Source organism: Netta rufina, assembly GCF_964035555.1.
Source record: "Netta rufina genome assembly, chromosome: 20".
NCBI classification, from domain to species: Eukaryota; Metazoa; Chordata; class Aves; order Anseriformes; family Anatidae; genus Netta; species Netta rufina.
In genome coordinates, this window is record NC_140144.1 from 9,750,981 (window position 1) to 9,775,386 (window position 24,406).

Here is a 24,406-nt window from a genome sequence, read left to right on the forward strand (position 1 = left end):
TATTATTCTCTGCTAAACACACCACACACACATACAGTTAAAATAAATAGCACCAGCTCAGCGCGGAGCCAGGCTGCTCTTTTCTCCTTACCCCGAGAATTGCCAAGTAGGCAGATTTTGACACAAGATATACTGAAAGAGGGACCCACCTATTTGTAGAGAGATGGAAGATCAATAGGAAGGTTTCAGCCTTATTTTTTTTTTAGAGAGATGGATCTCCCCTACAGAGGTTTTGCCCTAGATGCAACCTCCCAGCTATGTGAGGAGGCTGGGGGCTGAGGGGGGGATTCCCCTCCTGCAGCCAGGCCCTGTTCATCTGCACGGGGCAGCTCGGCCTTTGTACACCCCATCTTGAGCAGGGGGAGCTGCAAAGAGGTGGTGAAAACCAGGGGGCATGCTGCGGGCACTGTTGGGGCTGCTGGGGCTGCCTGCCAGGTGAAAACCCAATGCCAACCCTATACCAACCTGCACCAACCCCATGCCAATGATCTGGGCGTAGTAGAGCTCCTACCTGACCAAATCGGTACAGACTAGTGCGTCAGGTGTTGGGAAGCACCTCCTCAAAAACCTTCCTGTTAAACTATAAAATGCCTCTGGAGAGGTGGTACAGAAGATGGCTCTTGGAATATATCGAATGCAGTTTCGTCAGTGTTATACTTGCTGTGTTGAGAAACATCAGAGCCATAAAGGGGGCTCAAAGTACACTGCTCTGCTCTGTGACTCCATTCACGAGTAACAATAAAGCACTTGTCGTGTAAAGGTGTTTGAAAAGCCACGTGTAGATCTAGCCTCCCTCCCCTCCCCAGTAAAATAAAAACCTCGCTATCTCAACATATGGCACCGGCAGAAGAATAAATTGATTATCTTTATGAGTACCTAGTTAAATCTCCACTGATCTCCTTTTTGCAGGGGATTAAAGAGTGATTTAATCAACTGAATACTATAAATTCATTTATAGTGATTGTTTTCACTCACTTTGCTCCAAAAGTGGGTAAAAAAAATCTGGTTGCTGCAGCTGCACAGATTGTGTGTATGTGCAGCAACACCTACCCACAGACTCTGAGCTTCCTCGAACAGGATGATAGAGCATGATAATTATGGAAAATCTGTTTCAGAACAGGAAGTTTGGAGAAAAGAACTACATTAATGGAGGTTATTTTCAGTCAACCAACATTAATTAAATGTTTAATGTAGATGGCTATTGATAGAAAACCCTTCCCATTAACCTGTATCTTAGAGAGCAAAGCAATATCTGTGTAGCTGCCCCGGGTGGTTTGTCTCTGGTTACAGGGGAGCTGGGAAGGGAGCTGGTAGCTCAGAAGCAAGGCACAGGCTGCAAACCAGACTGTGTCACTGTCCAGCCCCTGAAGAATGACAGAGTCCCATCAGGAGCCACGCATCTCCCTGCAGAGAGGTCTCCCTTGGAGAACAAAACCCTGAACCTCAGCAGATTAAATAAGGCCTGGGCAGGCAGTGCCAAAAAGGACATACGTGCAGCAAACTGCCCCCCATGTCCCCAGCTTCCCATTCGAAGAGCAGGACGAGGTGCTGGTGCTGTGGGACCCCAGCCCAGGTGGGGACAGTGTGGCTCTGCCTCACCAGGCTGCTCCGTGGTGTACACATGGTTATATGCAGCTCTAATTTACAGTAATTGAAGGTAGGTGCAGACCCTCCATGGGCCCCCACGGGAGCAGCTGTAATGGACAAGCATCAGGCAAAGCAGAAGTAAGACAGATTGCACTGATCTCCTGAGCAGTGCAATTACTGAGAGAGCAGAGCTGCCGCATGTCTGAGCAGTGGAGTCAAACAAAGTCCTCAGAGCACCGCAGGAAAATATCAGCAATAAAAACCTACCAAAAAATAAATCACAACCCTGCTGCGAGTGCTGCTTCAAAAGATGAGGAGAGCTACTTGCAGATAAAATATCAGTGTTTTTAGAGTTTAGAAGTGGGAAGTGCAGCTATACTGCAAACAGCTCCAGACTCATCTCCTTGTGAGTTGAGGACTCCCTCTGATGCAGTAGTGACAGCAGGGAGATGATATAAAGGAAGGATCACCTCGTGTCTAACCCTTCCTTAGGTACTGTTAAAGTAGATAGTACAAATGTTTGGAGCAAAAGCCAATCTCTGAATGGCCCTGAGCTTTTATATGCATGGGATCTAGATCCTAACTTGATACCTAATCCTGGAACCTGCACAACCACTCATGGGATGAGAGTCCTGCACACACCAGCAGGAAGCACACACAGTAAGGACGATGTGAAGGTCCCATAACCAAGTGATTCCCAAGGTTCCTCCAACATAAACCGGTTCACATGCCTGCTGAAGGTATATATCTACAAGTTGCTCAGAAAGCCACACGCTAAAGGAGCACCAGCATGCTAAAGAGTGAAAGAAGTCAGTCTCTTGGCTAACACACCAAACTTCACAGGATTGTGCTACTGAACAGGGAGAGTGCTTTGTTCTTAGCCATTGGTAAACCCATGCCTGTAACACACATCACCAATGGAGCTAGGAGCTAGGTTAGAAAACGTGACAGTAACAGCAGCTGAGTCGGGTCTCTGCTCTGACTTCCCCTGTTGCTACCAGTGATAATGAGTTACGTGTCTGCAGCTGGCTGCATGCATATTCCCTTCAACACTTCATTTAAACAAAGCCACCTGTTAAAAACTGTTTGCCAGCCTCATTCACAAATACAAAACATCCCGCATTACAAAATCAGTGCTCTTGAACATGATCCTAGCAGAGCCAGTTGCGACAGCACAGTTTTGTGTTTACATGTTTAATTAGAGCTGTGAAAACAGTGATTCATGTTCATGCAAGAAATCCCGCAGGTGCATCTTTCCATAAGAAATGTTCCCATTTCACGCACGGCTGCTTGGCCGTCCGCAGGGGCGGCTGACGGAGATCTGTTGTTAATGCAAATCACTCACTGATGGGAATTCTCCAAACTGCCAGAAAATGTTTATGCAATTTCATCCTTATTTTGATTCAATTACCTATAGAAGTGGCTTTCTGCGTCCCTAGAGAGTCAAAGAGATCGCAGCACTTTTGCCATAAGTTCATTTTTAAACTTGCACTGGGTGGCCTCACAGCCCAAGGCAGAGCAAGCAGCAGTCAGGGAGAGGCCTGATGTCCTGAGACTGTTAGATGAGGGACCTCAGCTCTGCCTCCTGCTGCCTCCTACTCCAGTAATGCTTTCTCTTTGGTTGGTGCAAATCCAAAGAGCCTCATCTGGCAGTTGTGAAGGTTTTTGCCGGCTGCAGAGCTGGTTGTGTTCAGAGGAGAGGGGTTGCTGGCTACTCCTGTATCATCACGGTGTATTCTGTAGAAACTGGATTGACTTCCACTGATGTTAGCAGGAGTCTTCCCAGGACCTAGGCAGGGCTGGATTCAGAGCTTGACATCAGGCTTTCCAACCAGAAGAAGGCATTTCTCGAAAGCCAGAAGAAATAGTGGCATTGTCTGAAAAACTAACACAACACAAATCCAGAAACTATGCTCAGCATATTTGCCTGACAAATATTAGAATTGCTTTGTAAGAAATCCCTTTTATCTCTTCTCTTTCATCCCCCTTTGCTTCCACTTTCTGAAGACTACATCCAAGATGTGCTAGTGGAGACTGCTCTAATCGTTTTAGCAGTTTCTGGGTCACGAAAAACAAAGAAAAGCTTATTAACAAGAAAAATGAAATGAGATTTCCCTAAGCTGATTGCTGATTAAAAAAATTTCCACATTCATTTTTCTGTATAAAAAGAAGACATCTGTCACCAGCTCAGCGTGTCCCAGGGTCCTTGCCTGTGTTTCAGCTGAGGCTTGATCAACAAATGCCTGTTTTCACACCTTCCTTCCTCCTCTTTTTAGTTAAGCTCAGATAGTTACAGATCAAAACAAAGTAAACCCGGTTAGCTGCGATATTTGTCGGGACTGTGGGGTTTGGTGCTGACATTGTTTTGGAATATTGAAGTGTGTGTATCCATAACTAACCTCAGCTGGGCCACAACCATGCTCAGCACAAGTCCCAGAAGCAGTGGACCAGTGAGTGTTACTCTGGGGAGTTTCTGAAATGATTTCAGAAAACTTTGCCGAGGTTCAGAGCTAGATTGTGCAACCAAGTACTAGCAACAGCCCAGATTGTACAATGCAGCCTCAATAAATTAAGCTAGGTTGTTTCTGCTCTCCACCAGGCTGAAAAATAATTCCATCTCTTTCAGAGCAGTAATTAGAGTAGGTAATGAAGAGAGTTTTTAGCTTTCCTGACAATATCAAAGTACAAGAAAGGGGATTTTGTACATGGGCAGGTGTGACTTTTCAGTGAATCTTTTATTTCCATTTAACAAAATTTAATAAATGATAGATCTGATAAAACGAAATAGCCATCCTTTAGTTCAACAGTTGCTTATGGTCGTGCATCACCTCAAAAAATCTCTGAGTAATTGTTGCTGCCTTGACACAGCCTGCAGAGAGAACCCACAGCTCAGAGAAACCACCGCTGGCCTGAGACGATCCTGGAAGTTCAACATCGGGAGGGAATTGCCTGCTGGTCTCCTCCAGAGAGCCTGAGGACACCGGATGGCCTCAGAACCCAGCTCTCTGCCGCTCCAACCAGTGGATCAAAGACTCAAGACGGCTTCAAGCAGGACTTTGGTAAGGTGGCGTTCCCCACGGTGCCAGTGCGGTGGGTGCTCCGTGCCGTCCCCAGGTGTTTCTTGTGCTATTGCAGGAGAATGAGTGGCCTTTGGTTATGAGAGAACTCTTGCTAAAAGTTCAGACCATGACTGAAAAACTTGGGGGGTGGAGGGAAATGTCAAGGAGCCGGTGAGCATTCCAGATTTTGAAGGAGATGAACGAATAAAGACAAAAATGTGGAATTGACCAGAACATCACCGCACAGTGGCTGCTGTGCCGTGACACAGGGACAGCCCCAGAGAGCCCCTAATGGAACAAACCCCATCCAGATCAGAGCCCCTTGCAGCTTCCTCTGAAGGTCTCAAGGAGCTTCGCAATGAACTCCTCGTAATTAACACATCAGATAAGTGTGGGACGTGATCCTCCTTGTACAGCAAGGGGCAGCTCAGAACATTCACAGGGTTAACAAAGGCTGCGGGGCGAATGGAGACACATGCTCGAGAATCCCACATGGCTGGCAAAGCATCGCTACTGCTGCTGACAACAAGTATTTGCATAGAAACAAGGGGATTTTGTTGTCCAAAGGGTTAAGCAGCAAACGGCAGCGTGCAGGCCTGCTCTGGCTGGAGAGCCCTGCTCGCTTCCACCAAATGGCAGCAGATGGTGCATTGTTTTAAGGGCTTTTCCAGACAAAAGAACAAGCTCAGATATCCTTTCTTCAAAGAGGGTACTTACAAAAAGCCTTTGCTCTTATTAAGGATTCTTCATTGTTTTCCCCACAACATTTTATAAGTCATATTGGATTTTGAGGTGGTGGAGAAGCCAGCGTTGTTTACGCTGCTTCTCCCCAGCCCCCGGGGACTGCGAGGGTACCTTACACAATTGGACACAAGTCCATTGTCTGAAGGGTTCACCGTGAGTGAAAGACACTGCATTTATTGAATATTAATAATTAAAGCCCCCAATTCTGGCAGCTATCTGACAAAAATACCCTACACAGCACTCGAACAATAGGAGCTGCTGCCTGGTGTCTGTGCCAGGAGAGCCCTGTCCCTTCCCTCAGCAGTTGTAGGAGCTGCTGAGCCCAAACCCAGGTTTGACTGCAAGCCAGCAGTTCCACTTCGGGCCATGTTGCTGCAGATGAGGCACAGAACTGTCAGCCTGAAGACAATGTTGCTCTGAAATATGGGTCACAAGTGGATCTGTTCTCCTCTCTTATCAGGGAACGGCTGTTCAGCTGCGGGGCTGCATTGTCTGCCCGATGCATCACGCCAGCAGCTGATCCTGTTCTCTTTCACGGAGCCCAGAAGTTACCGTGCACACGCAGCATAATGATGTGTAATTATACATCTGACGCAAAATATAAATATTTACATTTAAAAGATACATGCAGCACCTAACCACTAATTGCTGTGCCAAAGACGTTAGATGTTCCTGCAGTAAGCACACTTGGCAGAATAACAAATCACAATTTCAAACGTAACAAAACGGTACAAGAAGTGGATATTCACAAAATACTTGTAACTATTTATATTTATATATATTTATAACTATATAACTGCAGCACACCCCCTGAATACAGCCCCAGCACCCAGGTTTCTGTGTCACTCTTAAATAAGGGAATGAGGTGGTTTTAAAACCATTTGGCCTATGCCCTTCCAACAGCCTTGTGTTTGGAGTATGAACCAGAAGGTTCATTTCAGCAAGCCAGATTCCCCCTCCCCTTTTTTTTTTAGTACCTGAGAGACAACAAAGTATAAGCTGAAATTCCTTATTAAACAGGTATTTTCTAAGTGTTTAATCTTCAGCATAGCTACAGGTTTAAAGTAATTGGCATTAGGAAACCAAATGAAATGCTATCCATTATAATAAAACGCAATTTTATCCTGGATTTAAAAATAAAAATAAAAAAATGCTATGTAACATCTTTCCCCTTAGCTGCTGACTGGCTTACCTTCTCGTATCACTAGAGGGAGCTGCCTTCTTGCTTGTAGGAGAGGGAGAAATGATTAAACTAATGGCATCAGCATGGCTAACAGCATGGTTTCAGCTAATTGTCCTCTGATTGATAGTTTAGAGACGAGAGAGCTCTTCGTGTTTTGCTTCGAAATACTGCGTTATTTTTCCTGGTTTACAAAGCTTCTGTCTGGCGAAGCTTCGGTGAGCAACTCCAAAGCAGCCTGCAATGAGGGCAGCGCTGGAGCACAGGATGCTTCGTGACTGTGACAGGCAGCACCAGAACTGCTCTTGAGAATCGCTCTCACTTCCTCTGACACCATTTTTTTCTATGAACTTGTTTCTTTCCACACCCTCACAAACTGTATTTGCAGTGCTCTAGCTTGGCTGAACAACATCCTGCCACCCGTGTGTGCACAGCAGTCAGGACTTGGTCCCTCTCTGTGCCACTACCCCGTAACGTGCTGCTACCTGTAAAATACCGCTGCAAAGCATGTGGAGAAGGGAGTGTTTCTTGCTCTGTTGTGTCCTGTGTTGCTTTGCCATACAGGCTGGGGCTTTGTTATCGATACTAGAAGTGCAGTGGACTGAGGGAATTTTATAATTGGTGAGAAATAGAAGAAACATTTCATGGACATTCAGGGTCCCGGTTAAGTCCAGATTCAGGCCCGTCTCTCCCCCATCAGCCTGTGGCAAGAGCTGCTTGGCTGCTCCGTATGTGATGCCCTGCGGGGAAGGGTCAGTAGCAGGGAGGCGTACTGCCATGTGCTGCAACATCTGGCTGGAAGCTGAACTCTGGCCAACCCTATGCACTGGAGGATTTAGATGTAAGCACAAAACATGCTGAGGACAGGAGCAGCACAGGCCGCATTAATCCCTAGTTTAGCAAGCAGCCACTCTTCGGTGACAAGTGGGATGCCAGCTGTATTTAGAGAGGAGAGAGGAGACTGATCCGGTGGGTACAGAAATCCAGATTCTCCAAGGTACTCGAGAATGCAGATGAGCCCATTGATTTTCCTTGGTAAACGAGTACAGCCTTCAAGTTTAGAGTCTCTTGAATAGGGCTCTGGGCTCAGCTCTTGCTAGAGAAGGGCCAAACAGCCACACTATTTGTTTGTGCTGCATATCTCAGTTGTGGTCAGGAGTTAGCAAACCTTGTTTCTGAATCTCCGTTCACTGTCATCACTATGGCTCTGTTCCTACACACGAACAAACGCATGGCTATAGCATTTCTTCCCTTGCCTGAAGAGCATCAGTAAATAATAAAGCAACAGAGACAGTGTAGTAATTTTGGAGATAGAAAGATTGCCTGACTTGGGTATCACAAGGGTCATGTACTCCTGGATCTGCTGCTCCATTCCACAGCAGCCTTTCAGCACCATTTTCAACCCATCTTCATATACCTCCAACACAGTCAAAGTTGTGCTTCTATCCAAAGTTGCAAGTATGTAGTTTTGTAATGACTGCTTTGGACTGATTGCTGACATGGGCAGAAAGAGGAAAAGCTGTCCTTGAGTAAAGCAGCAGTAAGTGCTTCTGCCTAGCTTCGAGTGATTAGAAAAATGAGACTTTTAGCCCAGCTTTTTTAATTACATGTCACAGAGATTCTACAGGGCTTTACTGAGATTCTGCAGGTGCAGCGGAAAGTGATTTAATAAATAGCATTCTGTAAAAAAAGAAGACTGAGTGTATGAACATTGAAGCTATCTGGGTATGCAGTAAAATGCCATTCATCATAAGGTAAGAGGACATGAAGTTTAGCCAGATGGTATTTTCTTTGATGCAGGATGTCACAACACAAGAAATGCATCTGGCAATAGCCACAGTCAGGAAAACTGTGTTCAAGAGGAGGGAAAACAGATCAGAACAAACTTTTTATTCGCCTTCAGATCACTACCATTGGTCAGTCCTTGAGCAGAATGGCAATAACATTGTTCAGTTTGAAGCACAAATTGAAAATACTTCCTGACAGCAACAGATTCCTGTACTTCAGAATGGCCCAAATGTTAGCAATGAAACTACTCAGACAACTTAACATCAATAGATTTAGGTTGTAATTTTTTTGTATAAGGTTACCTTATTTCTTTGTATTTAAGGGGACATCCTCATCTAGTTGTTGAAAATGATGAGCTATCTGTATACCTATTGAAGAGCTGTTCAGTTGCCTTTTTTTTTTTTTTATTACATTGCTTAAAACAAGTAATAAAACTTCGTTGTAGAAACAATGGCACTTTCACCCATAGGATTATCCTAAATATACCATTTCACAAAATTATCTCTGGTAGCTATTAAGGAGTCTGAATCAGTCCCCAGAATTGGAAAGATTGGGGTAAAAACATTTTTTATTCATTTTTTTAATGAATAAGCTCTTTAATGGCTGTGTGATTTCTAAATCAGTCCGTGTGATTTTGCTTTTTCAAACAACCACCCAGAACCAGGAGATATGTATTACTGACATAAAAGATGAGATTTTCACCCAGTCTTAGGGGGGTTAAGAAAAGCCTCCTATTGTAAAAAACTTTGATAACTGGAAACACTCTTAAGATGGAAGTGAAATTCGCAACCAAGCTGTTTATAAAAATGCAGCAACATTCTAATAGAAAATCTGGATCAGGCTTGAAGCATTAACATTTTATTTCACTCACATCCTTGTAAACATAAAGAGCATTTTGGCATGCAAAGAAGTCCACATCACTGATCCTCCCTGTGTTACGAATCCTTCGGTATTTAAAACAAAACCAAGCCCTGCATGTTGTGGGCTTATCCTGGGGTACAGGGTAATTTGGATTCAGACAATCTGAATAGGGCTACAGATTTTATCTGAAGTTTCCAAGTCAAACCTATTTCTATTTACGACCCACACTTCTATTCATTTATGACTCTGGTTGCTCTGACAGTGTCACAGCTCAGAGTAAACACTCAACCTGTTTGCATAAGCTTAGCAATTCATCTGAGAAGCTCAGAGCAGCCAAGAACATATCACTGGTAAACATTACATCACCTACACTGTAAAAGACAGACAGGAGAGTCCCAATAAGGAAGCAGCAGTGCAATAGGTGCACCTGGAGCAAGAGATATTTACCCCACTTGAAAGCAAAAGCTTTTTTTCCACGGGTTTGTCTCCCCTGTGACAAAAGAGAGAAGACAAGTCTGCAGAGAAGCTGCAAGATGGAGGGGCACGCGGGATGCTGCTAGAGATCCCAGAGAGGTTGGGAAGCTTTTCTTCTTCTGTAACTGGTGGGTCTGACTCTGATGATGCAGAGGAGGAGCAGGGAGAAAAAAGAGCAGCAATAGTGCACCCTCTGGACTTCAGGCCAGGGTGTGGTTTGGAAAGGGAACGGCTCCTCCATCCTTCTGCTTCCTGGGGCTGGCCCCTCCGAATCCTACCCCTTCCCCTCTCCCCAGTGCTCGCAGGAGTTTATGCTAACAGATTTCTTGTCAGGCTGGAGGTAGTGACAATTCCCTCCTTCAGATATGGCAGAAGCTGTAAGTGCATGCAGAGAAGTTATTCCAGGAAAAAAAAAGGCAGATGTCAGATTTGGGAGGCCTCCAAAAACGGGCCCAGGGAGGATTCAAAAGGAAAATGCAGGTAGGAGCCATGTACACAGACCCCTTCTGCTCTCAGCGATCTCCTCTGTAAATCTATGTATTAAGACTCAGGCACGTTTGAAGAAGTACAGCCACGTCTGAAATGCAGCAGTTGAGGATCAGATGTCCTGGAACCCCACTGAAAATATCACGATGCTGTTAAATTATTTACAGGGTGTGCCAGCCTCAGTTGTGACCCAGCAAGCCATCCCTCCCAGCAAAATACTTAGCAAATCCTTAAATCTCCATGGACTTGGAGAGCACAGAAATGCAGTTTGAGGGCAACATCCCACTAGAATCTGAAAGAATCTGCTTCCACTGCCTCCCTTTAGTAACCTCTGATACTTTGTTCAGCTGGTACCTATTAAATGGAACACACGTTTTATTTTATTTTATTTTATTTTTTATGAAATAGGTGACTGTTAACATCTATTTTCTAAGCTTCTGCAGGTACAGGAAACCCTAACTGTGCAGAACTGGAGGAGAAACACTGGAGCCATCTGGACAATTTGAGACAAACCTCCCTCCTGCTGGCTCACAGACTGAAGGTACAGTAAACAACCTATGCAAAGAGCAATGCCAGGGCTGCTATCACAGGTTAAATAAATAAATAAATAAATAAATAAATAAATAAATAAATAAATAAGTGGTGCTAGCAACCACCAGACCCAGGTGTGATTAGGCTACAATCAGTTGGCATCAGCTGGTTCTGCAACAGGTTCATAAAACCCATGTACCTGCAGGGGGGAGGTGCTGACCTTAATTCACCACTTGTAAGTCATGTGTTAGCTCTGGTGGGCAAGAATGGGTTATTTTGCTTTAGCTAAAGAAGCATTTGGACTGCCTTCTAAAGGCAGCAGGGTGCAACAGGAGTTGGTGGCATGGTACCTGTGCTGCCTTCTTCTGGAGTTTGCTGCCCTTGGGGACCCAGCTCTGAGGAATCATGTGGCTCAGTTAAAATATCATTTATAGCATGCTATTTCCTAATGCAGGCCCATCAGCTCCAGCAGAAGCAGCAACTTACTGTGCTGAGTGAGAAAGCAAAGCGAGAGGTTCAAGAAAGCCAGAGGTTCTTGAGTGACCTCCTTCAAGACAATTTAAAGGTAAATTAATTCAGTTTGTGTACCATTGCTTCTGAATTCAGCAAAACATTCCCCTGATCTCTATGTTTCATTCTGTTTTTTATCTCACTTGGAGTCCCTTAACCAAATTTCCTAACTGGTAAGGAATGTAGATCAGGGTAACGTTTTTCAGAAGCACCCACATCTCTCAGGTAACAAAGTCCCTTAGGCTGTTATTTGGATTGTGGTTCTGAAATTACTTATACTGCAGCTGTTGTTTTTTGTAAAATCAAGAGAAGGGGTTTTAAGCCCTCGGGAGATAACTACTGCAATGTTTGTTTACGCATGAGAGCATAGTGAGATGCTAATCATAACCAAAGGTTATAATTTCAGGAAAAAAACACCATGCTGTTTATTAATTGTGTACCTTTCTGTACTGGATTCTGAAGTCCTGTAGAAACTGATGGACTTCAGCAACTATTTGTTAGAATAAAAATTTAGCTCCACATCCATAAACATAAGCTCAGGCCTCATCTGCAATTCCAAGCTCTCTTACATAATTGTTAACACTTGCTTTGGAAGATACTTCAGCTCAATGAATTCTCTCGATCTGTTTGAACAGCTCAGACAGAAGCGATCTCTGTATTTTTATTTATTTTTCAAAGCCCTTGGGATGGGCACAGTACCCCAACTCCCATGAGCAGAGCTCTAAATAAGAAACATTTTGTGAGCTGTTACACCACCTTTCTCCCCTATGCCCACGCAGTTATTTCACTGTGAGTAGTATCCATCCCATTAGTTACTCCAGCTCTTTAGGAACCATGAGCATTATTTATGAAAACATCTGTATCTAAGAGGACTGGGGGGGGGGGAGGGAAGTTCTGCCTTCCAAACGCATCATTCAGGTCTATGGACAACTTCTGTTTTTGCAGCTGTGCAGTAGCTCCAAAGGCAGTTATTTTTCTGTGCCAAAACTGGACCACGCAGAGCAAACATGGACAGGATCCCAGTCTGAAGGTGACAACGCATCTGGCAGGTACAGAGTGCAGTAGGCAGCGAGGCACTCAGGTGGTTTAGTTTGTGCATAAAAATAAGCACCATGCTGGTTTATAAAATATTTGGCCTCCAGAGGACTTTTCTATGAAAGCTAAGGGTTGAAATTGAATCTCTGACTGCAGTAAGAAAAAAATTACCTTTCTTTCCTACCTTCAGTAATGAAGAGATGCAATCACTGAAACTGTCTGAATTGAATACGGAAAGAGATCACAATCTGGTGGATCCCAAAATAGTGGAACAAAGAAAATCTCCGGGAGGAAGGGATTTGCATTGCTCAACCCTCCAAGAAGGTGAACTCTGATTTAAGGGATTTGGTGGTTCTGAGTAAACAAACGCCTTCTGGCATTGACTAAGACATAGCATAGCATCCAGGGGCTTCAGCACTTGATTACAAATTTTGTTAACTTCCAAACTGACTTTGAAATTTTTGAAGGCAGCACAAGAATAAGCCTGGCTGTTGAGTCTCTGCAGAGACTGCTTGCATTCACAAAGGGATGCTAACTCATGTACTGTGTGAACAGTTTCTTGTGGAGTGTATATTAGCAGCATATAGCTCTAACCTTCACTTTTTTATGCCCAAACATTCATGTTTAGAAACAAGACACATCGCTCCATTTGGTCCTTTTGTTAGAGAAATGTTTTACTTAGTGATTTTAAATCTTCCTCTCCTTAGGATCCCTGCCGGCAGAGGATGGGGAGCTGCTGCACATCCACCAAGCCTCGAATCTCTCGTCACCTCTAGGAAATGCTTCCCATGGGGAGCCTGGTGCAGCAGATGGCTCTGCAGAGAGCAGTGACCAGGCCAGCTTGGACAGCCAGGTAACCCCAGCTCTGCTGCTGGCCTGCAGGATGTTCCTAGTTCTTATTTTTTGTTTGTTTTGCCACTCGCACAGCGGTTCTCCAGTCACTGTGGCACTCTGCTCTGTCTGTCCCCAGTGGAGTGAGGTCGGCCGGCACTATGGAAGCTCCAGCACCTTCCGCCACTTCAGCCTGGCCATGGCAGAGCAGTGTCTGAGGGGAGAGGAGCTGCGAGCTCGACACCAGGCTGCCCTCCTCAAGCTCCGCAGAAAAGCTCTCCGGGCAAAAGCCAGGGCTGAGCTGGCCTGGCTGGGCCACCAGAAGCGGTGAGGCCGGGGGCAGGTCACCACAAGCGTGCCCTGGGGTCTCTGTGAGGGGACGGGTCTGTGGGGGAGCGACTGGACACTGACTAGTTTTGGGGGAAAGGAACAAGTATAAAATCCCTCTCTCTTAAGGAGAGGAGCTTGTGCAGTCTTCCTTTCAGACTGTGGAAGAAATGGCTGCTGCAACCTCCCTCAGGTGTGGTGTGAGGCGTCCCTCAGTGACCGGTGAACCCCACTGGGGCTGAGGGCAGAGCCCACCGTGTGGGTTGAGGTCCTGCTGGGGACCCTCACCAGTTGGTACCCTGCACTGGGTGTCCCGAGGAGGCCCCAAACACCTCAGAAGAGTTCCAGGCTTGGTGGCCCTGGGTGTCCTCAAAGCCCAGCAGAACTGCTGCAGAGCCTTCCATGGCTACTGCTGCTTGAGGGCTGTTTAGAGAGAAGCTTTGCTCCTGTCCCTTTGTTTTTTCAAGACTTATGCTCATGGCAATAAATGATCTGACTCTGATACCTGTCTTTCTCTGGTTTTCAGCTGCCTGGAAAGCCTGCAGGATAGTAAGGGAGCCTCTGCTGTGGCTGAGAAGCAGCACAAGATTTTAACAGAGCTGGAACAGGAGCAGGTAACTACAGCAAGAGGAACCAGCCTTCCTCTTGTGTGTGGTGGAAGGATGCAACACTGGGAGGTGGCTGGAGCTGCTGGAGCAAATTTTTTCTTTTTTTTAAGAGAAAAGGTCACTAGTATTATTGTTCCAGTTCCTGCATTCAGTAAGTCTCTTAGGGGAGAAAAACTTTTTTTTTTTTTTTTTTTTTTGCACTACTCCAATGTTATTGTGTATCTTTCTGTTTGTGCCATATCAAACAGCATGAGATGTACGCAGGATTCCGCTGATTTCTGTAGATTTATGCTTCTGCTGTTGAAATGTATTAATTTAATTTGCAAGCTAATTTTATAGTCTGCTTTCCTGACCGTAAGGAATGCTGGGCTCATAATTACACTTAGTAAACAGACTTCTGTTACATTCCTTGTGTACTACAAGCCTCTCTTTTGCTTCAAGGAATTCTTTTGCAAACAGGGTACCACAAGTGACCTGAAGGTACTTCATTTCCAAAGGTCTCACCTCTCAGAGACACCCTATCTCTCAGTCAGCATTAGTGAAAAATAAAAGCACAAAAATCCTGTTATAAACAAAAAATAACCTGCATGTTGAATTCTCTGGATGCTGTAAGAGTAGTATTGCCTTATGTTAATGAATATTAGACATGTTTTTTTAAGTATATCTCTTTTCTACTATCTTTGCTCTTACACTCCTTCCTTTTTCTGTTTTGTTTAGGTAGAAATACAGCACCTGCAAAATCTCTACAGGGCAGCCCATCAAGAAAGGAAGCTTTTACTAAAGCAGCAGAGAGAAATCTTAATGATGCAGCATTCAACAGCACAGCTCCAGGAAGAGCTGCATAATTTGACTGGGAAGAAAAAGGTTAAGTCACTTTAGAAGTGATAGCTTTCAGTTGTAGGGTTAGCCCTTCCTCAGACTGTAACACACAGAATTTCTCGCCTTAGTCTCATAAGGATTACGTTTTTCATTATTTCAATGGAATTTAAGACAACGATTCTTACATAAGAGGTTCTTACCTGGATCTGCAGTGGTACTTCAACGCTTTCAAAACATTCAATTCTCACCTAAGGTTGTTACCACTAAACTCAGTCATAGCCCTTTGATTACTTTTGCTGTCTTAATGAGGCTGTTACAAGATTTTTTTTGTGTGTTTGTTTTTTTGAATGGATAATAACTGAAGTCAGAAGAACTGACACTGCAACTAAGGAACCCAAGTGAAAACTTACGCACTATCCTCTTCCTTTTAGCTTACAAGGAGCCCAGCAACTGAAGAAGCAAATAAGCCAAAGTCAAGACAGGTTTTGAGCTCAAAGTTCAACTCCTTGGCAGAATCTACAGCATGCTCAGAAAGGCCTGATATGACTGGGGATAAAAAGAATTGTGCCCAGCTAAGGAATGAACAAAGCAAGAATTATGATAGGTAAGTACAACCCTTTCCACAATGATAACTGAAGACAAAAACCAATCCAGTAGAGAAGACAGAAGCAGTTATAGCCTAGATAATTGTGTGAGCTTTAAATGCTCCCAAGAGGGAGTTTTATAATGACAAGTTTTGAAAACCTCTGTGGTCAAGCAATTGATGCATCAAGATCGCTGCTTAACATTCTGACCGATACTGTCTCATTGATCGGCGTCCTCTACCTGTCCAATCCACCATCTCATGTCTAAAACAGTAAGCTCCTTGGGGCAGGTACCAGCTTATTGCAAGGTATGTGAACAGCACCAAGTAAATTTAAATCTGGATCCATACCTGGAGATCCTCTACCTACCACTTGCTAAACTGTTCAGGTAGAATACATTTACCATTTCCATATTATCAGTAAGAACAAGTGTATTTTTTTCAGATTTTTCTACCCTTTAGGAAGATTGTGCTCTTCTGTGCATGGGGGGGGGAAAGTGTCTTAACTGAAATTTTGGATTTTACAGGAAAGGTATTTGAGTCATTATAAACAGGACATCTGGGCTAAATCAGTGATTCCTTCTAACCTTCTAATGTTCACACGTGCCCCTCCTATACTCCTTCTTGGTGTTACAAAGGCAGCTGCGTTATAATCTCAGTTCTGTTTTATATCACAAACACTAGCTCCTTCAATAGAACATGCAAAATCCGAGCCTGAATTTTGGAGACTGTATATATACACATGTAATTATGTAGTACTGTGGTTTGGATTTATCATTACAAATTCAACAAGCCTGTTTCATGCACAAAAAAGCCATGTTGATCTGCCGTCATAAACTGACTGCGCATGAGAAGGAGTGGAAAGGGCTGTACTAGGTAATAAACTTTTAATTCTGTGTGTAAAAGGTTGAGCAATATTTGTTCTCCAGGCCATTGTGCTTTCATTAGAATGTCTCCGTACTCTTGCATTCAATGTCACAATCCTCCATGCTTTGAGAAAGCTTTGCAGGCTTTACATATTCATTTTTAAGCTGCATTTTTGTGCACATAGGTATGACATTTCACTAGGATTCTCTATAGTATGAACTGTTAAGCAGTGTCTAAGACTGTGGGACTGGGACCTACCACTGTAATATTAGGAACAAATGTAGCTTTGACATCAGACCTAGGCCAGTTAATTTACATAGCATTAATAACCTGGATATTTTTTAATGATGCCATACAACATTTAATGATAACTCACACTTTCATGATGGCTTTTAACTACAAACCTGAAGCACTTTGCAACTATATGTTAATTAAACTTCAAAATACTCATATGAAATGAGTAGAAATGTATTGATTTAATTGGTGAAATTCACTCCTTTGTCATCTGCTGGCTCTAAGCCTATGTATCACTTAACCCCTTACGGGCAGGTTTGTGTTCCACTCGGGATTTAATCACAGGAAGCTCTTGTACTACTTGAGGCTTAATTTTATGTTTAAATTGAAGCTTAGAGGTGTCATGTACAATACCCTCAGTCAGATGTAATTCACGAGTTTGAGACAGTTCCGAGAAATCACTGGCCTCCCCTTACCCAGATGCTGTATCCCCAACATCCCAATTTGCTTCACCTTGAGCAGGAGGTGCTGAGCAGTGCAGATGAGGATCCAGCAGTATGCACGCTGCTCAAAACAGCAGTTGTCCAAAACAAGCTCAGATGAACAAACATATTACAGAAAGAGACACAATTGAAGTCAAATATATATCTACATGAATTAAAAACTCCTTTCATTCAGTATTACCCAGACCCTTTGCAGACTAGTGAGTCAGGGCTGCGCATTTACTTAAGTTCCCCACAGGGAAAGGCTTTCAAATAAATCCCTGCATGGAACTGATCTATAATTCATGGTGTTATTGATTATAAGTCACAAGAATCTTTAAAAGGTTTCTTGGCTGTGCTTTCACTTCTTATTATTGACAAGCCTACTCATAGGAGAACAGTGAATATTAGAGGAAGTCTAGAGCAGACAGGGCCTGGCAGAGCTCAGTGCACCCAAACTCTGGCTGCTGTTATTACATATAGATCTGTTTCCTGTGTAGAGTGATAATTATGCCATCTATCCACCAGTGCGGGTATGTTAATATTTTACACTGATCAGGAAGGCAGTTAATAAGCAGGGCTGCAAGGGAATGGAAGGGGTTGGGAGATGCTTGTAAAATAAAAGTGAACCAAAACAATAAATAAATTGCCAACATGCAGGAAAAGCTGCTGGTTTGGAGTTTCATTAATAGATATTAAATACTACAAACAAGGAATACAGAGCTTGCAATTGTTATTATAAATAGACAAGCTAGCATCATTCAGGTTCAGAATATGACTATTTTTGCTTTTTCAGTGCCGATGACTTTTTTTGGTCTTTTCCTATTCTTGTCTATAAAGACAAGATACCCGGCTTTATAAAATATTGTATTGTGAGATGGAGGAGAACAGAGTAATAATTTGCTGTTTTATAAACTTATGCACATGTAAATACTCTACAGTTACTGTCAAGGGCTACCAGAATCATTTAATTCATACCTTTATTGACTTTGCATAGATTTGTCATGATTAACAAGAGAACACGAAAACAACTCCCAATCATTAATTCCTTGTCTAACTGTCTACAGATTTTCTACTGAGAGCAAGAAAACACCGGTACAACATCAGAAATGGGCAGAGGATTCCCCAAGTTTGGAGCAGTCCCTTGTCCTGCAAGGTCCTGATGTGTCTGGAACAGTGACCAGGAAAGTGTGTGATGCCACCAGTCAAACCACAGGCTTGGTCTTCATGATTAAAAACTGCAAAACCACAGGTACCCAACATAAAAGACTTCTGAGAAGACTTCTGTAGTCAACTGTGAACTTAGAGCAAAGTTGAAATCTCAGCTGTTTTCTGGAGCAGCTCAAATGAGTTGAGGACTGTCAAGGGGATTAGCCTATGAGAGAGAACTTGTGATGCAAATCTGTTTCTTGGTCACCTCCAGTGTGGGTTTTGGTACCAGGATCTATTCAGGATTAGCAAGCAGGTGTAACAAAGGTCTAAATTGTCTCGTTGAGGTACTTGAGGTAATTGTCTCATTGAGGTATCTGCGTGTCCTGGTTTCAGTTAGCACAGAATTAATTTTCTTCCTAGTAGCTGGTGGAATGCTGTGTTTTGGCTTAGAATGAGAAGAGTGCTGATAACACCCCGATGCTTTAATTGTTGCAGAGCAGTGCTTATACTAAGCCAAGGACATCTCAGCCTTTGCTCTGTCCTGCCAACGGGCAGGCTGGGGGGTGCAGTAAGAGCTGGGAGGGGACAGACCCAGGACAGGTGACCCAAACTAGCCAAAGGGGTATTCCATACCATCTGACGTCATGCTAAACAATATATAGGGGTGGTTAGCCGGGGGGAGGGGGCCGGACTGCTCGGGGTTAGGCTGGGCATCGGTCAGCGGGTGGTGAGCAATTGCATTGTGCATCACTTGTTTGTACATACTATTATTACTTTCGTATTATCCCCATTGTATCATCATTATTATTCTTGTTATTATTATTTTTGTTATTTTTTTTCCTGTCTTATTAAACTGTCTTTATCTCAACTCACGGGCTTCACTTTCCATTTCTCTCCCCCGTCCCAGAGAGGGAGGGGGGAGGGTGAGCGAACGGCTGCGTGGTGTTTAGCTGCCGGTCGGGTTAAACCACGACAGTCCTTTTGGCGCCCAACGTGGGGCCCGAAAGGTTGAGATAACGGCAGATCTGATCAGAGTGTGTTAAACTAAAATTGGTGTAAGGATTAGACCTGCTTAATAGTCACTTGTCATGATGCTGATTGCTTTAATCACAACTCTGCTGCGCCTGTTTTCTAAATTGAGTATTATAGTACATTATTTTCCGTATTTGCTCTCTGTAGTGTTGTTTCTCCTCTCCGGGCCCTGGTTTCAGACCATTATGGTACTAAGTGTTATAGCAATGGCTTATGAGACGATAAGATATCTGGTCATGACTCTAACTTGGTATTTATACTCAGTAACATCGTGGACTCTGTACTTTGGAAACAGCATCTTGGGAACTATTAGCAATTATACCTATTGTTTTTCTCCATTAGAGAGTCAATCTGTGGAGGGGAAAGGGGAGGATATTTTTCCTTACTTGCTTACTCTCCCTTTCTCCTTCACCACCCCTGTATCCTCCTGGGTCACTCTGCCTTCCTCCTTCACCACCCTCTTATCCCCTGAGCTTGTCACAATAGCTCTCCAAGATATTGAATATTTCTGGAATACTCAGAATACCATAGTCTTGTTGTTCTGCCTCATGAATGCACTTCAGATTCTGCTTAAAGTTAAACAACTACTTATGAAGCTCATCCGGAGATCTGCCCGGAGGCAGTATAGTTGTGGGTGGCAGGGAGTATGGGTGGATATGGGCAGGCATCTAGAGCAGTTGGCACCCCCAGTGTGTTGGAAATTCACCCCTGAACAATGGCAAAATCCTCAAAAACTGGCAGAATGCTTGAAAAAAAGGTGTAATGATTCTGGCAGTTCCAAAGTAACACAAATCATTGTAACGTGCTGGGGCCTGGCTCATGCCTATCGAGCTGCCATTGATACTGCTGTCAACTTAGTGACAGACCCTGCGGCCACTCCAAACCCTGTGACAGATCCAACGGCCACTGTGACCCCTACGGTGGATTCTGCAGCCGCTCCAGTCCCAGCTCCTGCAGCCACTCCAGTCCCAGCTCCTGCAGCCGCTCCAGTCCCAGCTCCTGCAGCTGCTCCAGTCCCAGTTCCTGCAGTCGCTCCAGTTCCAGCTCCGGCCGCTACTCCAGTCCCAGTTCCTGCAACTGCTCCAGCTCCAGCTCCTGAAGCTGCTCCAGCTCCAGCTCCTGCAGCTGCTCCAGTCCCAGTTCCTGCAGTCGCTCCAGTTCCAGCTCCGGCCGCTACTCCAGTCCCAGTTCCTGCAACTGCTCCAGTCCCAGCTTCTGAAGCCGCTCCAGCTCCAGCTCCTGAAGCCGCTCCAGCTCCAGCTCCTACTGCTGCTCCAGTCCCAGCTCCTGCAACTGCTCCAGCTCCAGCTCCAGCTCCTGTAGCCGCTACAGCTCCGGTTCCTGCAACTGCTCCAGCTCCTGTAGCCGCTCCAGCTCCTGTGGCCGTGTCAGAGAAACGAGCTGTAGCAGTGCAAGTTGACCCTGCAGAGGGCATTCCAACCCCTGTGGCAGACCCTGTAACAAAGTCAGAGAAACGAGCAGTAGCAGTGCAAGCTGCCCCTGTAGAGAAGGTGAAAATATGGTACAGAAATTCAAGTCGTTTAGAACGCAGAGAGTCTTCTGCCAATCCAGGTAAGGCTTCTGCCAAAACTAAGTATAGAGATGACGAAGATGATGACGACGCTGGGCCGTCAAGGATTCAGGAGGAGGAAGATGAGGATGCCGAAAGAGCAACAGTAACTACCCGAAGCCTAAACGAGCGCGAGCTACGAGATGTGCGAAAAGATTTTGGTCGCTGTATAGGTGAGCAGCTTGTCACCTGGCTGCTCCGGTGCTGGGACTCTGGAGCCAATTGTGTGGAATTAGACGGCAGGGAAGCCAAGCGGCTGGGATCCCTTGCTCGAGACGCCGGCATTGACAAAGCAATTGCAGATGGAGCACGACCCACCAGCCTCTGGAGGCGTCTCCTCTCAGCTGTGAGGGAAAGGTATCCCTTCAAGGAAGATATTTTATGTCTACCAGGCAAGTGGACCACTATGGAGAAGGGAATCCAGTACCTGAGGGAATTAGCCGTACGGGAAGTGATTTATGAGGATCCAGACCTCAATCAAACATCCACAGATCCAGATGAAGTCAAGTGTACACGACCCATGTGGCGGAAGTTTGTACGGAGTGCACCATCATCATATGCCAGCTCATTGGCAATAATGGCCTGGAAAGAGGATGAGGAACCCACAGTGGGTGAAGCGGCTAAACAACTCCGGCAGTACGAAGAAAGTCTCTCCTCTTCCTTACAGGCCTGCGTCTCAGCTGTGGAGAAACTTTCTGAAAAGGTTCACCAACTTGAAGAGAATCTATTGTCCTCCCCACCTGAACCAACCAGTGCCCACCGACCAAAGGAGAACACTTGGGAGAAACTTTCTGAAAAGGTTCACCAACTTGAAGAGAGATTATTCTCCTTCGCACCTGTACAAAGCAGTGTCTCAGCTGTCAGGGGTAGGCGTTCACCCACACAAGGAAGACGATATGGTGGGTACTCACCCCGTGCCACCCTGTGGTTTTACTTACGAGACCATGGAGAGGACATGAGAAAGTGGGATGGAAAATCTACCGCGACCCTAGAGGCACGGGTACGTGAGTTGCAAAAGAAAACAATCAGGAAAAAGGGATTCTCCGAAAAGTTTGCTGCTCCAACTTCCAGCAGACAGTCCTTCAAACACAGAAACGAGGAAGATTCTGACCAGGATTAGGGGGGCCCTGCCTCCAGCCAGGGGGAGGAAAGGGACAATCGAGTTTATTGGACTGTGTGGATTCGATGGCCTGGCACATCACGCGCACAGAAGTATAAGGCTTTAGTAGACACCGGTGCACAATGTACTATAATGCCATCGAGCTATAAAGGACCAGAGCCCATCTATATTTGTGGAGTGACAGGGGGATCTCAGCAGTTGACTGTATTGGAGGCTGAAGTGAGTCTGACTGGGAATGAGTGGGAAAAGCACCGCATTGTGACTGGTCCGGATGCTCCATGTATCCTTGGCATAGACTATCTTAGAAGAGGATACTGCAAGGACCCAAAAGGGTTCCGGTGGGCTTTTGGTATTGCTGCCTTAGAGACAGAGGGCATTAAACAATTATCTACCTTGCCTGGTCTCTCAGAGGACCCCTCTGTTGTGGGGTTGCTGAGGGTCGAAGAACAGCAAGTGCCAATTGCTACCACAACTGTGCACCGGCGGCAATATCGCACCAACCGAGACTCCCTGATTCCCATCCATAAGCTAATTCGTCAATTGGAGAGCCAAGGAGTGATCAGCAAGACTCATTCACCTTTCAATAGTCCCATATGGCCAGTGCGAAAGTCTAATGGCGAGTGGAGACTAACAGTGGACTATCGCGGCCTGAACGAAGTCACGCCACCACTGAGTGCTGCAGTGCCGGACATGCTGGAACTTCAGTATGAACTTGAATCGAAGGCAGCCAAGTGGTACGCCACAATTGATATCGCTAATGCATTTTTCTCCATCCCTCTAGCAGCAGAGTGCAGGCCACAATTTGCCTTCACTTGGAGGGGAGTCCAATATACTTGGAATAGGCTGCCCCAGGGGTGGAAACACAGCCCTACCATTTGCCATGGGCTGATCCAGTCTGCACTAGAGCAGGGGGAAGCTCCTGAACACCTGCAGTACATCGATGACATTATTGTGTGGGGTGACACAGCAGAGGAAGTTTTCGAGAAAGGGAAGAAAATAGTCCAAATCCTTCTGAAAGCCGGTTTTGCCATAAAACAAAATAAAGTCAAAGGACCTGCACGGGAGATCCAGTTTTTAGGAATAAAATGGCAAGATGGACGTCGTCAAATCCCAATGGATGTGATCAACAAAATAACAGCTATGTCTCCACCAACTAACAAAAAAGAAACACAGACTTTCCTAGGTGTTGTGGGGTTTTGGAGAATGCACATCCCAAATTACAGTCTGATTGTAAACCCACTCTACCAAGTAACTCGCAAGAAGAATGAGTTTGAATGGGGCCCTGAACAACGACAAGCCTTTGAACAAATCAAGCAGGAAATAGTCCATGCAGTAGCCCTTGGGCCAGTTCGAACAGGACCAGATGTAAAGAATGTGCTCTACACTGCAGCCGGGGAGAACGGCCCCACCTGGAGCCTCTGGCAGAAAGAACCTGGGGAAACTCGAGGTCGGCCTCTGGGGTTTTGGAGTCGGGGATACAGAGGATCTGAGGCCCGCTATACTCCAACTGAAAAGGAGATATTGGCAGCATATGAAGGAGTTCGATCTGCTTCGGAGGTGGTCGGTACTGAAGCGCAGCTCCTCCTAGCACCCCGATTACCGGTACTAGGCTGGATGTTCAAGGGAAGGGTCCCCTCTACGCATCATGCAACTGATGCTACATGGAGCAAGTGGGTTGCACTGATTACTCAGCGGGCTCGAATAGGAAACCCCAGTCGCCCAGGAATATTGGAAGTGATCATGGACTGGCCAGAAGGCAAATACTTTGGGATATCATCAGAGGAGGAGGTGGGTCGTGCTGAAGAAGCCCCACTGTACAACCAGTTGCCAGAGAATGAAAAGAAATATGCCCTGTTCACTGATGGGTCCTGTCGTATTGTGGGGAAGCATCGGAGATGGAAGGCTGCTGTATGGAGTCCTACGCGACGAGTTGCAGAAGCTGCTGAGGGAGAAGGTGAATCGAGTCAGTTTGCAGAAGTGAAAGCCATTCAGCTGGCTTTAGACATTGCTGAACGAGAAAAATGGCCAGTTCTCTATCTCTACACCGATTCATGGATGGTAGCAAATGCCCTGTGGGGATGGTTACAGCAATGGAAGCAAAACAACTGGCAGCGTAGGGGCAAACCTATCTGGGCTGCTGCATTGTGGCAAGATATTGCTGCTCGGGTAGAGAACCTGGCTGTGAAAGTACGCCACGTAGATGCTCATGTGCCCAAGAATCGGGCTACTGAAGAACATCAAAACAACCAGCAGGTGGATCAGGCTGCTAAGATTGAAGTAGCTCAGGTGGACCTGGATTGGCAGCATAAAGGTGAATTATTTATAGCCCGATGGGCCCATGACACCTCAGGCCATCAAGGTAGAGATGCAACATACAGATGGGCTCGTGATCGAGGGGTGGACTTGACCATGGACGCTATAGCACAGGTTATTCATGACTGTGAAACATGTGCTGCAATCAAGCAAGCCAAACGGTCAAAGCCTCTTTGGTATGGAGGACGATGGCTGAAATATAAATATGGAGAG

General features: G+C 45.3%; 1 protein-coding gene across 1 annotated transcript in view; it reads left to right on the forward strand.

The window, feature by feature from the left end:
• The window catches only part of CCDC187 (coiled-coil domain containing 187), a gene marked incomplete at both ends in the record, with an annotated part of 46,498 nt that overhangs the window by 12,149 nt on the left and 9,943 nt on the right, over positions 1 to 24,406 (forward strand). Inside the window, 11 exons of the mRNA XM_084298819.1 lie at positions 4,456 to 4,646; positions 10,623 to 10,720; positions 11,165 to 11,275; positions 12,166 to 12,269; positions 12,446 to 12,579; positions 12,963 to 13,108; positions 13,226 to 13,413; positions 13,940 to 14,027; positions 14,739 to 14,885; positions 15,272 to 15,444; positions 18,074 to 18,258. Coding sequence (XP_084154945.1) covers positions 4,456 to 4,646; positions 10,623 to 10,720; positions 11,165 to 11,275; positions 12,166 to 12,269; positions 12,446 to 12,579; positions 12,963 to 13,108; positions 13,226 to 13,413; positions 13,940 to 14,027; positions 14,739 to 14,885; positions 15,272 to 15,444; positions 18,074 to 18,258 — 1,565 coding nt within the window. The remainder of the gene's footprint in view (positions 1 to 4,455; positions 4,647 to 10,622; positions 10,721 to 11,164; positions 11,276 to 12,165; positions 12,270 to 12,445; positions 12,580 to 12,962; positions 13,109 to 13,225; positions 13,414 to 13,939; positions 14,028 to 14,738; positions 14,886 to 15,271; positions 15,445 to 18,073; positions 18,259 to 24,406) is intronic.